The following is a 17,175-nucleotide window of genomic DNA, read 5'->3' as shown; positions in this document are numbered from 1 at the left end:
CCTGACCGAGCGTCTCTGACCGAGCGTCTCTGACCGAGTGTCTCTGAGCGTCTCTGACCGAGCGTCTCTGAGCGTCTCTGACTGAGCGTCTCTGACCGGGCGTCTCTGACCGGGCGTCTCTGACCGAGCGTCTCTGACCGAGCGTCTCTGACCGAGCGTCTCTGACCGGGCGTCTCTGAGCGTCTCTGACCGAGCGTCTCTGAGCGTCTCTGACTGAGCGTCTCTGACCGAGCGTCTCTGACCGAGCGTCTCTGAGCGTCTCTGACCGGGCGTCTCTGACCGGGCGTCTCTGACCGAGCGTCTCTGAGCGTCTCTGTTAACAGGACTGAGCCTGTGGTGGAGTTGGAGAAGGAAAGAAATAGAGAAAGAAAACCAGCCTCACGTCTGTATTTGCAATAAATAACTTTCATTGTTGGAAGCAATATCAACAACTCAGCAGAAACAGTGACTCAGGAGCAAAACAAGCACATGTAGGGAGAAACCATTAGAAAGTACAGTAAAAAACATCACAATATAAAGCTTTGTTCCAAAACATACAGAAGAGAAAAGAAAAATCCAGCCACAGCAGAAAAGCCGATCTGAACAAGTCCCAAACGCACTGACTGGACACGTGGCCACAGCGAACACAGAGCACAGGAAGAACAGGGCACGCCTTCTCCGAGACAAGAAAAAGAAATGGGAAACAGTGTCAATGTTCAATAAAGCTTTACCTCTTAACGTTTATTCAAACAGAGAATCGTATCTTCAGCCCTGAACCGTCTACAGTCGCACTGATTCCTCCAGCAGCCGTGTCACAATCCCTCAAAGCAAAGCGTCAAAGTTTTTACATGAACTACTCTGGTTAGACTCTGGTTGGTAAAAATATATCTTTGAGCTGTTTCTCCCAGGCCTCCTCAGAATGAACAAAAATCAGTGAAGTAACGGCTGATAACTCCACCCCGCTCCGCTGCGCTCTCCTGTCCCAGGAGGACCTGTAAAAAGGAGACAGCTGTAGAAAAATACTTTTCTTTTCCATCACTACTCTGCTAATGTACTTTTCACTGTGTCCTGCCTCGGCCGGACAACACGTCTACTGCAGTCAGTGACGTCTGGACTAATACTTTGAGCTTTTGTAAGAACAATGAGCCACTAAGAAACTATCACTGGATCCTAAAAGTGCTGTGAGGAAGAAAGTCTGTGGGGTGGTAGAAATCCAGCGGTTCATAGACCCAGACCCCAAAGAAAAGCCGTCAGCTCTGTCTGTGAGGAGCAGAAGAAACTTTAGGAACCGCTCTGTGAGAAGGAGACAAACTGTGGACTTTGGCTGCAGAGGCTGTGGTGAAGAAGAGGGAAATAAAGGAAGTAGATTCACTGTGTAATGCTGAGTGTGTGAGAGGAGAGCGTCTCACACACTCATGTGTTCGCTACATATTTTACTCCCTTTTCAGGTGAAGGCCGAGTTCCCGCTCCTGCTGAGGAGAAACACACAGAGCTTTGGGAGAGCATGCACAAGAGTCCACCAAACATCCACTCCTGACGCATTAAACTGCTTTTAGTTTGACACACACGTTTGGCTTGACTAAAACAAACGCATTGCATTGTGGGAAATGGTGTTTTCAGAGCTGATAAAGGAGTAATACACCTTTAATCCTCAGCCTGTGTTCGTTGGGTTCAGTGCTCTTTTCATGTCTCGTTGCAGTCGTCACCACATGCAGGTACAACATTCACAGTCTGGGCCTCGTGCATGACGGCATGCTTCACATCCACAGACGGTCACATAGAGGCGCAGGCATAGACCACCAACACACACACACACACACACACACACACACACACACACACACACACACACACACACATACACACACACACACACACACACACACACACACACACACACACACACACACACACACACACACACACACATACACACACACACACACACTCAGAGGCTCGGACACACCTGAGCCTGTGGCATGTTTGGCTGAGCTGATGTCCTGACGTTTCTTTTTGGGGTGACCCGAGGGGTGTGTGTGTGTGTGTGTGTGTGTGTGTGTGTGTGTGTGTGTGTGTGTGTGTGTGTGTGTGTGTGTGTGTGTGTGTGTTGGGGGAGGAGTGAAGGGAAATGTTTGAGCCCTGAAAGGACCATGAAGGGTCTGTTTCAGTATTGGGTATTTTCTCTCAGTAAGATTTCAGGGTTTCAGGGTTTCAGGGTTTCAGGGTTTCAGGGTTTCAGGGTTTCAGGGTTTCAGAGTTTCAGGGTTTCAGGGTTTCAGGGTTTCAGGGTTTCAGAGTTTCAGGGTTTCAGAGTTTCAGGGTTTCAGGATCCACTCTCTGCTTTTTGCAGACGATGTGGTCGGATGGTGTCACTGACAGGGACCTCCAGCTCACACTGGGGCGGTTTGCAGCTTGACGTGGAGCAGTCAGGATGAACCTCAGCACCTCTACGTCTGAGGCCATGGTCCTGATTTGGTAAAGTGTGGACTGCCCGCTCTGGGTCGGTCTCAGCGGAGGGGTTTTAGTGTGTCGGGGTCTGGTTGATGAGTGAGGGGAAAATGGAGGGAGAGATGACAGACAGATCAGGGCGACGGCGGCAGTGATTCAGACGCTATACGCTCCGTTGTGGAGAAGAGAGAGTGGAGTCAGAAGGCAAGGCTCTCAATTTACCGGTGAACCGACGACGAGCTGGTGGTTCTGACCCAAAGGGAAAGATCGGATGGATGGAGGTGGTGACTTTTCAGGAGCCGTAAATCTCTGCCTCATCTCTGCACCTCTTGTATGAAGTGGTTCATGTCAAACTGTAGCTCAGGTGATTTCTGCAGTCTGTGCAGAGCCTGAGTGAACTGATGTAGAGAGACACCATCAGCAGCTTCATGGTCTGACTCTGTTTAGTGATCTGTTTCAGGGCAGATAAAGTGGTTAAAGAGTGGTCAAAACTTCTGCACCAACAGCTCTGCTTACACTGACCCCACTGACGGGTGGAGTACACCCATCACCTTCCTTAGCCCCCAGACCACAGGGTCCAGATCCCTCAAAGTGCAGAAGTGTTTAGTTAGCAGAGTTCTCCTTGATATCGACTTAAAACTGGACGTTGGTTTGACTTTCTGTTAACCAACAAACTGATGGAGCCTGCTCCACCTTTACACATGTTTCTGAGGGTTTGAAGGTGGAGGAGCAGAGGTAGGGTGGGGGTTTGGGTGGAGGAGCAGAGGTAGGGTGGGGGTTTAAAGGTGGAGGAGCAGAAGTAGGGTGGGGGTTTGGGTGGAGGAGCAGAAGTAGGGTGGGGGTTTGGGTGGAGGAGCAGAGGTAGGGTGGGGGTTTGGGTGGAGGAGCAGAATTAGGATGGGGGTTGAAGGTGGAGGAGCAGAGGTAGGGTGGGGTAATGGGTGGAGGAGCAGAATTAGGGTGGGGTTTGCGTGGCATCCTTAGAGTTAGTGCAGTAGAGGAGTAAGGCTTCCCTCGTAGGGACAGATGCAGCAACAGGGCCAAGAGCAGAGGTGGAGAGGACACACAGCAGCAGGGATTGTGGACGTGCCTCCACCCTAAACACAGGAACACCACCCTTTGATATTTGGTGTATTTCAGTCTGTGACGTGCCCTCAGTGCAAACATTCATAGTGTTGAACCGAACCCTAAACTTGGCTGGATCAGCGCTCAGGTCTTGTGGCCTCTTCAGGACCAGGATTTGATTGATCTCCTGGTCGTCTCTCAGGGAGCAGCATCAGTGGGGGCAGCATGAAAACTGGGACTAACACTCACCACATGTTAGAAAAATGAATCTGGGGGGTTACTCGGTTTGGGCTGGGTCAGGGCAGAGCAACATGTCAGGGGTAAAAAGCTCAGGTGTGAAGTCAGACGACACCCTCAGGTGACACAGGAGCTGATGGGTGTCAGGCCAGGAACAAACAGCTGTTTGAAGTCCTGACTGAAAACCAGCGCGGCCCCCTGCTGACGGGGTTTAGGGATTTCAGGAGCAGGGAAGAGTTTGGTAAAGAAACTAAGAGTGATGGAGGGGAAGGTGGACAAAATGTTGTTTTCAGAAAAACACGACGGCACAATGAGCGAAGAAGGGATGGAGGAGGGAGGAGGGACTTCCAGATCAGTCTCTGGAGCAGGAAAACCACCAATCCATCTGGATCAGGGACTGCATGGATCTGGATTACAGGACAATCGGTCCGGAGGCTGGTTTTTATCAATGTTATCATCAGAGGCCCTGAAAATCCAATAACTTAAAGTTTTCTTTGTTTGTTTCAAGATCTATTTTGTCTTTCATTTTAAAATGCCAGAAATACAGAGAAATGTCTCAGGTGGAGGTCAAACCAGCCTCTGGAGACGAGGGTCACTTCAGACCGAGGGATGACTCCTCTGACCCACCGTCCTCTGTGACGTTTACCGTCTGATTTTCTTTCTTTGTTTGGAAAGATTCAGTCCATGATGAAAATCCAGTCGTGCAGTTCAATGAACTGAAAATCAATCCCTCTCACTGCTCGTTTACAGGCCTTTCAAAATAAAAAGCAGGTTAGATTTAAGCCCCTCCCTCTCCCCACCCTCTTCGAGGGAAACAGCGGCGAGCCGAGAAGCGTTCGGTGAACAGCGCTAAGAGCTGCTTTGGTGCCGGTGGACGGGTTCAGAGTTTTATGCTGGGAAAAGAGGAGGACAAAACCAAACAAACACTAACACATACACATAAAAACCAGCACACACAGACACACACACACACACACACACACACACACACACACACACACACACACACACACACACACACACACACACACACACATGTAAACAGGTGGAGTTTGAGTCCTCACACACCCTCACGCAGTCACAGGCAAAAATGAAAGTATAAAACAGACGTAATAAGAAACTCACACACAGTAGATGAAGGCACTATAGCAAGCAAAGTCCAAGAACGACTTGTGACAGAAAACACCAACACCCTCCAAATCCAGTCCTGGATCCCTTGGGCTAGACGTTCAGGGACGTTCAGGGACGTTCAGATCGTTCAGGGACATTCAGGACGTTCAGGACGTTCAGGGACGTTCAGGGACATTAGGGACGTTCAGGGACGTTCAGGGACGTCCAGGACGTTCAGATCGTTCAGGGACGTTCAGGGACGTTAGGGAGGTTCAGGGACGTTCAGGGACGTCCAGGACGTTCAGATCGTTCAGGGACGTTCAGGGACGTTCAGGGAGGTTCAGGGACGTTCAGGACGTTCAGGACGTTCAGGGACGTTCAGGACGTTCAGGACGTTCAGGACGTTCAGTACGTTCAGGGAGGTTCAGGGAGGTTCAGGGAGGTTCAGGATGTTCAGGGACGTTCAGGACGTTCAGGACGTTCAGGACGTTCAGGGAGGTTCAGGGAGGTTCAGGGAGGTTCAGGACATTCAGGGACGTTCAGGGACGTTCAGGACGTTCAGGACGTTCAGGGAGGTTCAGGGAGGTTCAGGACGTTCAGGGAGGTTCAGGGAGGTTCAGGGAGGTTCAGGACGTTCAGGGACGTTCAGGACGTTCAGGACGTTCAGGACGTTCAGTACGTTCAGGGACGTTCAGGGACATTCAGGACGTTCAGGACGTTCAGGGAGGTTCAGGGAGGTTCAGGACGTTCAGGGACGTTCAGGACGTTCAGGACGTTCAGGACGTTCAGGGACGTTCAGGGACGTTCAGGATGTTCAGGGACGTTCAGGACGTTCAGGGACGTTCAGGACGTTCAGGACGTTCAGGGAGGTTCAGGGACGTTCAGGGACGTTCAGGACGTTCAGGACGTTCAGGACGTTCAGGACGTTCAGGGACGTTCAGGGACGTTCAGGACGTTCAGGACGTTCAGGACATTCAGTACGTTCAGGGACGTTCAGGACGTTCAGGGACGTTCAGGACGTTCAGGGACGTTCAGTATGTTCAGGGATGTTCAGGGATGTTCAGGGATGTTCAGGGACGTTCAGGACGTTCAGGACGTTCAGGGATGTTCAGGGATGTTCAGGGATGTTCAGGGACGTTCAGGACGTTCAGGACGTTCAGGACGTTCAGGACGTTCAGGGACGTTCAGGACGTTCAGGACGTTCAGGACGTTTAGGGACGTTCAGTACGTTCAGGGACGTTCAGGGACGTTCAGGACGTTCAGATCGTTCAGATTGTTCAGGGACGTTCAGGGACGTTCAGGGACGTTCAGGGACGTTCAGGATGTTCAGGGACGTTCAGGACGTTCAGGGACGTTCAGAGAGCTGACGTCCTAAAGAAAGTTCTGTGGTTTTTGAGATTTCCTGTTTTTAATAAATCATGCTCAGAGTCAGACTTCCTGTCAGTTTGGCTTGAAACAGGAAGTTAGTGCTGAATCACCCCCCTCTCTTTCCAGTGTCCCGTACGTTAACTGATGTGAACAGTTAACAGCTTCTCTTACACAATGTTTCAGAGTTCACAGTGTGACACATATTTCATCTCTAGCGCCCCCCACTCCCCCGCCGTCCCGTCTCTGTGTGGGATGTGGACTTCAGTCGCTGAAACACGAGAAAGGAGTGACAGAAAGTCACGGCCTTGAAGTCCACATCCACTGTGTGATAAAACAGCCCACAGGGTCACACCAGGTCGCTGAAAAACCCAGTCCACTGCCAAGAAACCATCTAGCCCAAGGGTCAGAGACAGTTACAAATACACACTCACATGCAGGCATGCACACACACACACTCACTCACTCACTCACACACACACACACACTCACAGCTGGTCCCCTCCCCTCCCCAGGCAGCAGACAAGGCAGTACATTCAGGTGAACATAGAGTCAGTCCCTTCAGAAATCCATGGGATCTTCTTCTGCCAGGCCGTGGTTGGCGATGGTCCGGCCCCCGCTTTTAGACGGCGACCCGTCGCCTTCCGGTTTTGCCACAGGGGGTGGCGAGAGCCCCGACCCCGCCTCAGGCGCCCCCCAGCTGTTGGTGGTGGGTGGGTAGAAATCATCATCGAAGCCACAGAAGCCTTCATCCACTCCTTGGTCGTAGCGCTGGTAGGTGGAGGCGTGCACCTCGTTTTCTCTGGCCGTGATCTCCAGCGTGCTGTTCCACATGCCGTAGCCGAAGTAGATGAGCACACCTGGAGGAAAATAAAATCAAATATCAATAATCACATCCAGAAGTCCGACACTACAGCATCGTTTCAGGAGCTATAACACAAAATCAAAAGCACTGAAGAAGAGCAAAATGTCTTCACTTCAACCAAACATCAGACGAGGAGCGAGTCAGGGAAGCAGCCAGTCTACCCTCACATCAAAAACTCACCTGTGTGTGTGTGTGTGTGTGTGTGTGTGTGTGTGTGTGTGTGTGTGTGTGTGTGTGTGTGTGTCCCCGCATAAAAACAGGTCTGCCCAACCCCAGCCCACCTTCACTATGAGAAACTCTGTTTCAGAGACGTCTGTGAGCCGTCAGGAGAAATACAGCAGCTGCTGTCACACAGGAAGTGACCATTCTTTCAGCCAATCAGCAGGCTGCAGAGTTTCTAGCTCCACCTTCTGGGATCAGCTTAGTCTGACACCCCAGCAGAAGGGAACCAGAAAGTGGGACGGTACGAGTCGGTGATTCTGGGACCAGTCCTGGTTTTGGTCAGAGGAAACGTCATAAAACGCGAGCTGTACTGAGACAAACTGAACTGAACCACTTGGTGGAAGCGCTGAAGCTGCTGTTGAACCACAGAATTTTCAAATATCTTCAGCACATCTTAATTTGGGTCAGGAGCTACTTAATCTGATCAGAATATACTGTTAAAATATTTTTGGATGCATTTCTGATGCAAGAATATTTTTTTATTCTTCTCTGATAAAGACTGATGATATTCAGCAGTTTCGGACCAGAACAGGGCCAGTCGATCTGAAGACATGGAGCCAGCGGATGGATATTTACTGGGTATGTAACGTTAGTGATTTGTTGAGGGAAACTCTGCTCAGTGTTTATCTGACTGTACAGCACCTCGTTGAATCTGCAGCTGTGCTCTGGTTAACGCGGATCCTTGTGAGAATGAAAACAACCCCTGAGGTTCTGGTTCTGGTTCTACTCTGAAACGGCCCAGTCTTACACTGGGACAACAGGGAGTTTAACAGGGACAGGACATAAAACTGAAACACAGCACGCTTTGGTCACGTACCGACGAAGCACCAGATTGAAAAGCGGATCCAGGTGATGGCGGACAGTTTGAGCATGAGGTAGATGTTGACCAGCATGGCTGAAGCAGGAACAAAAGGGACACAGGGCGCCATGTAAGGAAGCCGTTTAGGGTTCTCTGGCTGCTGGAGGATGATGATGATGAGGAGGGCAATGAAGATGATGAAGAAGATTAATAGCAGCAAAGCCCACCAGCGCCCCTCGCCAATGCTGCCCAACCCTGGAGGAGGAATCAGAGAGAGACGGTCAGTCTGGGGGAGCAGAGCTCTCGTTCTCATGGCCTGAGTTTATTTGACTCGTTCTCACCAAAGATGATGAAGGAGCAGAAAGCAAAGATGGCGATGAAGAGGAGCAGCACACACACAGTGACAGTTTTCCCCGTGGCTTGAGTTGGCCGGTCCATCTTTCCCGGGAGGCCCAAACGAATCCTCAAGGTGTAGTAGCGTGGTCCGATGAGCTTTTTCAAACGCCGGGACATACCGCCCTCCGTCTCTTCTGCCTCGATGCCGGTGGTCATATCCACGGTGCCGTAGTTGGGGTGGCTGGCCGTGTAGGCGTTCTTATCAGGTTTACCGATCAGCATCTCATTGTCGCCTAGCGACGGCAGGTTTTTGGCTCCACAGGTGTTGGTTGCTGGCCCGCCGTACTCGTCTGCCTCACTGGTTGGGGAGCAGGCGTCCTTTTCGCACTCAGCCAGAACGCCTTCTTTTTTCTTGTTTTGCTCCTCAGAGAGGAAGTTCACAAAGCCGTGGATATCGCCCTCCGGTTGGTAACGCAACAGTAGCACACAGAGGCTAACCTGCAAATCAGGAAGGGAAGAGTCAGCGTGTCTCAAAGACAGAAAGTCCTTAAAAAGTCCTCACATCAGTCAGTTTCTCTGCTAATGCACATCCCAAAGGTCAAAGGTTGGATTACTGAGAGCTGTTACTTTCGTAGTATTTATTAAACCAACAGAGGACACGAACAAAAAAAAAGGCAAAGTTTTGTAGCAAATAAATTGACCTGATTGATGTTGTGTGGTTTGTGGTTTGTTGTGAGCAGCACAAAGTGGTCTTTGTAAAAACATCGAAGGGTCAGGGTTCGGCTCCCGTCTTCACTTCACCAAACTTTTCTGGAAAGACTTCCTGTTGATGTTTGTACTGTCACACCATGCTGTGGGCTCTGAGTGTTGGAGGGATTAGTTTTCCCAGCAGCCCCTCTGAGTGAGCACGCTCATTAAAGGCCCTTTGACTCTTTTAGAAAGCGTCTTTCACAAATCTTTCATAAACAAAATGTTTGCTAATAAATGAAATCCTTTGATAAAATTGAGGTTTCTAAGCCGAGTTCAGAAATCAGAGGGCTAAGGGTTAAACACTCACACACAGTTTGTGTCTGTCAGAAAAGATTGTTTTGTTTTTCTACCAGCTGTCACACAGAGCTGCATGAATGAGTCAGCGTCTGCACTTATCGCTTTGACCTACGAGGATGTGTCAGCATCCAGCACTCACCAGGGTGTAGGCCAGGAGGGTCCCTATGGACATCATCTCTATGAGGTCTCTGAGGCTGACCAGGAGGGACAGCAGGGCGGCCAGGAAGCCTGACACCACGCAGGCCACTGCGGGGGTCTCTGTGTAGGTGGAGACGTTGGCCAGAAACCTGAGCATAAAAAGGAAGTGAGTGAATCAGGATGAAGTTTAACACAGTATTCAAATGTTGAAACTAACACGTACACACGGGAACCTACTTAAATAACAGGCCGTCCCCTGCCATGGCGTAGATGACCCTGGGCATGGGGAACAGGGACCCCAGGAGGGACACAGTCAGTCCAGCTATGGAGCCCACCGCTACAATATACTTAGCAAACATGCAGCCGTGCACGGCAAACATCTCCATGAGCGGGGCGTCGGCGTCGATCTCATTGTACGGCACCATCAGCGTCAGAATGACAGAAACCTGGGGAGCAAGGGTCAGACAAAAACGGATAAAGGTTCAAAGTTAACGTACCAAAGGAGCTAACGCCACGCTAACCACGACTCAGCTAACACCAGCTGTTCAGCTCCAAAAGCCGCTGTGAGGAGAACAAAACACTGAAGTGACACACATTTACAGACGAGTAACCAGAGGCATTATTTTCTGTAGCAGTGACGGTTAGTCACGGTCCACAAACTGAGCAGAGTGTTACTTCAGGCAGGTCAAGCTCCGCCCACGTCAGCTGACTTTAGAGCCAACAAAACAACTCTCCCCCACAAAAATAAACTCCACTCCATCAGCCGCTGAACGGACTTCACGATCAAGCTGTTTCTTTCCAACCTCATCAAAATAACGACGCATCTTTGACTATTTATAGTCTTCACACACACGAGCACGGCCAGCTTTAGAGACGGTGCCTTCAGCACTCTGCAGAGCACATCACATGCAGGATGTCCATTCGTCACGCGTCACCATCGCTGCGTGTTTTTGTGCACAAGCGTGTGTTAATTTGTGCACGGTTTTGATCCTCGTGCCTGACGTGTGAAATCACGCAGAGCCATCTGTCACAGAGCTGAGCTGCAGAGGAGGAACAGAGCAGAGTCAGAGGAGTGATGAAGAGGCTAACCCTCGCAGAGAGGATCTGCTTCCCTCATGACCGTTAACCCCTCAGCCGCCCCAGGCACAGGATGGTTACGGTGTGTGTGTGTGTGTGTGTGTGTGTGTGTGTGTGAATCAGTCAGTCCTGCAGTCTATCAGCTGTAATCCAAAGTGTTTCCTCCTACGGCTCAGAGCACGTTCTCGTGGCTCTGCGATCCCCCACAGAGAACTGGGGGTTTCCCACAGGGATCTTTGCCTCGCTGCTTTGTTTGGTGTTTTCCTCTGAGGCTCTCAGCGTGGACAGACCAAGTCCACGGTGAAGGAGCGAGCCCTGTTACAGTCTCTGTTGTTAGATCAGCTCCTTCATAAAAGAGATTCCTCATGACGAGTCAGACACGAAGCTGAGATTTAAAGTGGCAGTGCCTAAAAGTTCTCAGGTCTGATTGGCTGTAGCATCGTATCCATAGCAACAACCACCCAGGACAAATGTGTTGAGGTGGGGCCCTGGTAGGCGGTGTTCGCCTGGTAGGCGGTGTACCCCTGGTAGGCGGTGTACTCCTGGTAGGCGATGTATGAGCTGGTTGGCGCCTGGTAGGCGGTGTACCCCTGGTAGGCGGTGTACTCCTGGTAGGTGCCTGGTAGGTGCCTGGTAGGCGCCTGGTAGGCGGTGTACCCCTGGTAGGCGGTGTACTCCTGGTAGGCGGTGTACCCCTGGTAGGCGGTGTACTCCTGGTAGGCGATGTACTCCTGGTAGGCGGTGTACTCCTGGTAGGCGATGTACTCCTGGTAGGCGGTGTACTCCTGGTAGGCGATGTACTCCTGGTAGGCGGTGTACTCCTGGTAGGTGCCTGGTAGGCGCCTGGTAGGCGGTGTACCCCTGGTAGGCGGTGTACTCCTGGTAGGCGGTGTACTCCTGGTAGGCGGTGTACTCCTGGTAGGCGGTGTACTCCTGGTAGGCGGTGTACTCCTGGTAGGCGATGTACCCACACAGTGTGCAGAGGGCGGGGCGTTGATGTCTGATCTCTCCGTGCTAACCTCGGAGAGTTCGGGGTAACACTTCCAGGTGTGTTAATGGCAGAACTCAGGTGACTCTGATAAGCCATAGTAAAGATGTTATAACCCCTGGTACAGGTAAATGAAGGACTAATTGTTGTGTCCATGCAGACTTTCGTTCATACGGGTCATGGTTATTCTGATCAGGGTAAACATGAAACTGGTCTGAGCAGACTCTGGGAAGAAGTTTCACCTCAACTCAGAAGCTTCATCAGTTCAAACAGCTGAAGAGGAGGCAGGTGTCCGTGTTACTGGGAAAGAAAAACACCAACTGGGAGGAGACGGGAGTCAGGAGTGGGTCATTAGCCCCTTTCCACACAGCAGTATGGACCGGTAAAGACTGATCCTGTGTGCGTTTCCACAGCCGACCATCTCCCTCGTCATAGATGGAGTGTGAGCCAGATGCTGATAGCCACACCAGCTGCATAGCATGGCAGTGTGACACAGTGTACTCGCTAATAAAACCAACGAAGAAGAAAAACGTGACACAGTAAACAAAGAGCAACGATGAAGACATCCAGCGTCCTCTCTGTGATCGTCATGTGACTCTTTGTTACAAAGATCAATCAAACTTTGTTTCAGAGACGTCTGTGAGCCTCCAGGAGAAATACAGCAGCTGCTGACACACAGGAAGTGACTGTTCTTTCAGCCAATCAGCAGACTGCAGAGTTTTTTAGCTCCACCTACTGGGGTCTAATGATTTAGTCTGGCCCCCCAACAGGAGGGAACCAGAAAGTGTGACGGTACGGGTCGGTGATTCTGAGACCTGTCCTGGTTTCAGTAAATGGAAACGCCATAAAATGTGAGCCATGTGGAAACGAACCAGATTAAGTGCTGGGTGGAAACGGGGCTTAAGGAGTAGAAAGGTTATGTCTGAGTCCATTCTCTCTGTTAACAGAAGGTTTCTCCACTTTGGTTAAAATGGCTTCTTTACCTCCTTTTCCTCCTTTTTCAAACCATCTCCCCCTCCAGCCAACACGTGGAGCGTCCCGTGTCCTTAAAGTCCTGGGTGGAGGAGGTGGCTCTCCTGAGTCGAGCCGTACGCTTGTGCAGTGTGTGTTTCCCTGGTGCACAGGTCTGATCATTCCTCACTGCTCTGGACAGCGTACAGCACGTTTCTCTGTTCACGTCAGCGTTTGGTCCTTGGGATGGACCAGCTTCTGCCTCAGAGCGTTTCCAGGCTCAGAGCGAACAGGAATGTGATGTTTACCACATTCCTGTTCGCTCTGAGCCTGGAAACGCTCTGACGGAGGAGGGAAAGAAGCCATCTTCACCAAACTGGAGAAACCTTCTGTTGTCAGGGGGGGTGGACTCAGGGCTAACCTCTCTGCCACGTACAGCTGAGCCCCCCCCCCCCAGGAAGTTCACCGCTCCACACCAGGCATCATGTGACCACAACACCTCACATGACGGAGGGACTTAACGGCCGCTCAGGATCATGATGAAGACTCTCAGGAGGTGGACCACTGTGTGAGGGCTTTCTACGACCCACTCCTCACTCCCAACTCCCCCCAGGTGGTGCTGTCTCTTTCCCAGAAACATAAACACCTGCTTCCCTCAGCAGACCATGAAGCTTCTGGGTGAAAGGTGAAACATCTTCCCAAACTCTGCTCAGACGTGTTGTTGCTGTTTGGTGTCCGGCGTGTCTGTGGGGTCACTTACAGAGACGTAGGCAGTGAGACAGGTGATCAGCGAGGCAGTGATGGCGTAAGGGATGGAGGTGTTGGGACTCTTGGCTTCTTCTCCTGTTGTGGCAATGATGTCAAAACCAATGAAGGCGTAGAAACAGGTGGCTGCTCCCTGCATCACCTGGGGTCAAACAAACAAGAGAGCATGAGAAAACCACCTGCTCCTGAGACCTTTCTGTGCTGTTTATGTAAACCAATGATCTCTGTGTGTGTGTGTGTGTGTGTGTGTGTGTGTGTGTGTGTGTGTGTGTGTGTGTGTGTGTGTGTGTGTGTGTGCATACCCCTCCCCAGCCAAAGGGCAGGAATCTCCCCTCATCCCAGTTCTCTCCGTTGACGAAGAACAGCCCTGCGATCATCATGAACACCCACACGATGAGGTTGATGACGTTCAGCACGTTGTTGAAGCCCACTGAGTTCTTCACTCCCAGAGCCACGATCACCGTCACCAGAAGAGCTATCAGCAGAGCCAGCAGGTCTGGGTACGACTGCTCCCCTTTACCTGGAGGAGGAAACACATGAACACCTGTCACGGCTGTGGAAAGTCCAACATCCAGCTTCTGTGGTTGTGCGGGATTTTGCCGGCCTGCTTTCAAAAGCTAAACCAACGCTTTGGGAAAACTTGATCACAGATCAGCTGCAGAAGATATAAATGTGGACCAAGAGCCAGCAAATATTTGTCATTTTGCCTGATTAATGACTGATTATCAGAGCGTTCAGATTTTCAGCTGTACTGATGTTTATCTGCAGATGTTGTTTGAGAAACGCCTTCAGTTTGGTCAGAGTAGAGGGAAAGATGAGGTCATCGCTGGTGTTCAGAGTCAGAGCTCTGACCTTTATCAGCGTGGACACTTTCAGTGTGGACACTCTCAGTGTGGACAATTTCAGTGTGGACACGCTCAGTGTGGACACTCTCAGTGTGGACACTCTCAGTGTGGACTCTCAGTGTGGACACTTTCAGTGTGGACACACTCAGTGTGGACACTCAGTGTGGACTCTCAGTGTGGACACTCTCAGTGTGGACACTCTTAATGTGGACACTCTCAGTGTGGACACTCTTAATGTGGACACTCTCAGTGTGGACACTCTTAATGTGGACACTCTCAGTGTGGACACTCTCAGTGTGGACACTCTCAGTGTGGACACTCTCAGTGTGGACACTCAGTGTGGACACTCTCAGTGTGGACACTCTTAATGTGGACACTCTTAATGTGGACACTCTCAGTGTGGACACTCTCAGTGTGGACACTCTCAGTGTGGACTCTCAGTGTGGACACTCTCAGTGTGGACACTCTCAGTGTGGACACTCTCAGTGTGGACACACTCAGTGTGGACACTCTCAGTGTGGACACTCTCAGTGTGGACACTCTCAGTGTGGACACTCTCAGGATGGACACTTTCAGTGTGGACTCTCAGTGTGGACACTCTCAGTGTGGACACTCTCAGTGTGGACACTCTCAGGATGGACACTTTCAGTGTGGACACTCTCAGTGTGGACACTCGCAGTGTGGACACTCTCAGTGTGGACTCTCAGTGTGGACACTCTCAGTGTGGACACTCTCAGTGTGGACACTCAGTGTGGACACTTTCAGCGTGGACACTCAGTGTGGACACACTCAGTGTGGACACTCTCAGTGTGGACACTCAGTGTGGACACTCTCAGTGTGGACACTCTCAGCGTGGACACTCAGTGTGGACACTCTCAGTGTGGACTCTCAGTGTGGACACTCTCAGTGTGGACACTCTCAGTGTGGACACTCTTAATGTGGACACTCTCAGTGTGGACACTCTCAGTGTGGACACTCTCAGTGTGGACACTCTCAGTGTGGACACTCAGTGTGGACACCTTCTGACTGTCTTATCTCTGTGTGTGTCCTCTGTGCTTCCTGCCTGAGGCTGAAGCTGACAGCAACAGCTCAGAGTGATGGAGATCTGACACGTCCTCAGGGCTGTGGTTCTGGGTCAGAGGTCTGGGAGGAGGACTGTCAGGTGCTGGGGGTCAGACCATCAGAATTTTCACTTTATCATAAAACAGCTGAGTAATATGACCCAAATACTCAAACTGATCCAAATGATTTTACTCCAGGGAATCACTTTCTGAAATCGTGTCTGACTCAGGTTTACGTATTTTTTGGAGCCAGAGAAAGAAACGCAGCAGAGTGAGGACGAGCTTTCTGCACAACCAGAAAACGAAATCACTGCAGGCAAAGCTCCAGGAAAAGACAACCTCAGCTATCTGTGTGAGCACAGCACGCCACGGGAATGTTTTCAGCTGAGCTCTGCCTCTGGTTAATGCTGATTGGACAGCCAGCTGAAACCTGGTGAATACTGGAGCCCAGACCTGGTTGATATCACTTTGAAGCTTATTCCTTTTCATCATGACAAAGACTTTGTCTCTGGGCCTGAAGAAATCTCTCTGCAGAGCTTTGCCGGCCTGAGCATCCTGGTCTTTGGTACTCCACATGAGCACGTAGGAGAGCAGGGAGCGCCCACACCAGAGTCACACCAACACACGTGAACTTGTTGCAAACTGAAAAGACCTGTCCTGACTGAAGTGAAAAATATCAATAATCAAAATGTTTTGGCTGAAAGAGCAGTTACCTCTGCTCATACATCGTCCTTTAACCTCCTGCCCCCAACAGCCCAGCCAGAGCAGCTCTCCACATGTAACCCTACACAAAGTTTACTGTAACTCATTTCAGTGGAAACCCCCATTTTTCTTGTGCTGTAGAGAAACAGCTGTTTCCTACCAGCAGGAAAAGGAAACATTAACTTCCCTTGTGTCCACAGACATCTGCCATGTGTGTTATCATGTGACGACTGCCACCGCGTCCACAGGAAGTGGCCGTCAGGGCGGTGTCATGGAGACACTCGCAGCGTGTGAAGTCATCTGAAACTGAAGATGCTAAAGCGGGTGGTAACAGGCGGGGGCATCACTTCCTGTAATGTATCTCATGGTGTTGGAGCCCTTTCCTAGCTGAGTTTTCTGTGGCGTTCACTTCCTGACGTAGTTCTTTGCCAACATACGAGAGACGTGGAGTCGACAAGCTTTGTATCTTTGAGGTAACAGACTGACGGGTCACGTGTCAGACCTCACGTTTACGTCATTCTGCAGAGTCAGCCTTACTTTCCTTTCTCCTCCACAGAGATTCACAGCTGGTGATGGATGGTTCAGAGACCGCAGGAGGACATTTTTCACTTTGTCCACCAGGGGGCGTAAAATGGACACGAGCACAGTTTCTTGGCTCCAAAAGCCTTCATCAGATAATGAAACTTCATCACTCTTTGACTCACCCAGTCCATTGAGCGTCCCGATGTGTGAAATCATAAAGTTGCTGATGCTGTGATTGGCCAGCGAGTCTGCCATGCTGCTGAGGGCCGACGCCCCTGCCGCCGTGCCAATCAGGTACTCCAGGATCAGGTTCCAACCGATGAAAAACGCCACACATTCGCCCACCGTCACGTAGCTGTATGTGTAGGCCGAACCTGTGGTTTTAGGCACCCGCACGCCAAACTCTGCATAGCACACTCCTGCAGCCACAAACACACACTCATCAGTGATTTCATCAGAACACAGAGGCTTTTAAAGCAGCTGGAAGGCAGCGCTGAGCGGCCTCCTGACAGCCTTCAACAGAGAGCTCGGCTCCTATAACGTCTTTACTCTCTGATAATTGTTCCTTTATTAAAAGGTTTTTCATGTAAATCAGAGCCATGATGATAAGACTGTGTGTGACCTGTAGGTAGCCCAGTGTGTGTGTGTGTGTG

The 17,175-nt window shown here is 50.8% G+C and overlaps 1 protein-coding gene across 2 annotated transcripts in view; it reads right to left on the bottom strand.

The window, feature by feature from the left end:
- Positions 1–6,098: 6,098 nt before the first annotated feature.
- slc7a14a (solute carrier family 7 member 14a) overlaps positions 6,099–17,175 on the bottom strand; it is a 23,548-nt gene continuing 12,471 nt past the window's right edge. For both annotated transcript variants that reach the window (XM_074691701.1, XM_074691702.1), the window contains exons 3-10: positions 16,705–16,941; positions 13,695–13,912; positions 13,388–13,534; positions 9,849–10,057; positions 9,613–9,760; positions 8,432–8,924; positions 8,109–8,345; positions 6,099–7,064 (exon numbers count right to left, since the gene is read on the bottom strand). In XM_074691701.1, the coding sequence (XP_074547802.1) occupies positions 6,766–7,064; positions 8,109–8,345; positions 8,432–8,924; positions 9,613–9,760; positions 9,849–10,057; positions 13,388–13,534; positions 13,695–13,912; positions 16,705–16,941 (1,988 nt within the window). In that variant the 3' untranslated portion in view covers positions 6,099–6,765. The remainder of the gene's footprint in view (positions 7,065–8,108; positions 8,346–8,431; positions 8,925–9,612; positions 9,761–9,848; positions 10,058–13,387; positions 13,535–13,694; positions 13,913–16,704; positions 16,942–17,175) is intronic.

The sequence above is a fragment of the Halichoeres trimaculatus genome, unplaced genomic scaffold, assembly GCF_033239565.1.
Source record: "Halichoeres trimaculatus isolate MK-OKI-2021-1 unplaced genomic scaffold, fHalTri1.1 fHalTri1_scaffold_17, whole genome shotgun sequence".
In the NCBI taxonomy this organism is placed as follows: domain Eukaryota; kingdom Metazoa; phylum Chordata; class Actinopteri; order Labriformes; family Labridae; genus Halichoeres; species Halichoeres trimaculatus.
Note: the sequence above shows the minus strand (reverse complement) of the source record. Positions and strands in the feature narration are given on the sequence as shown.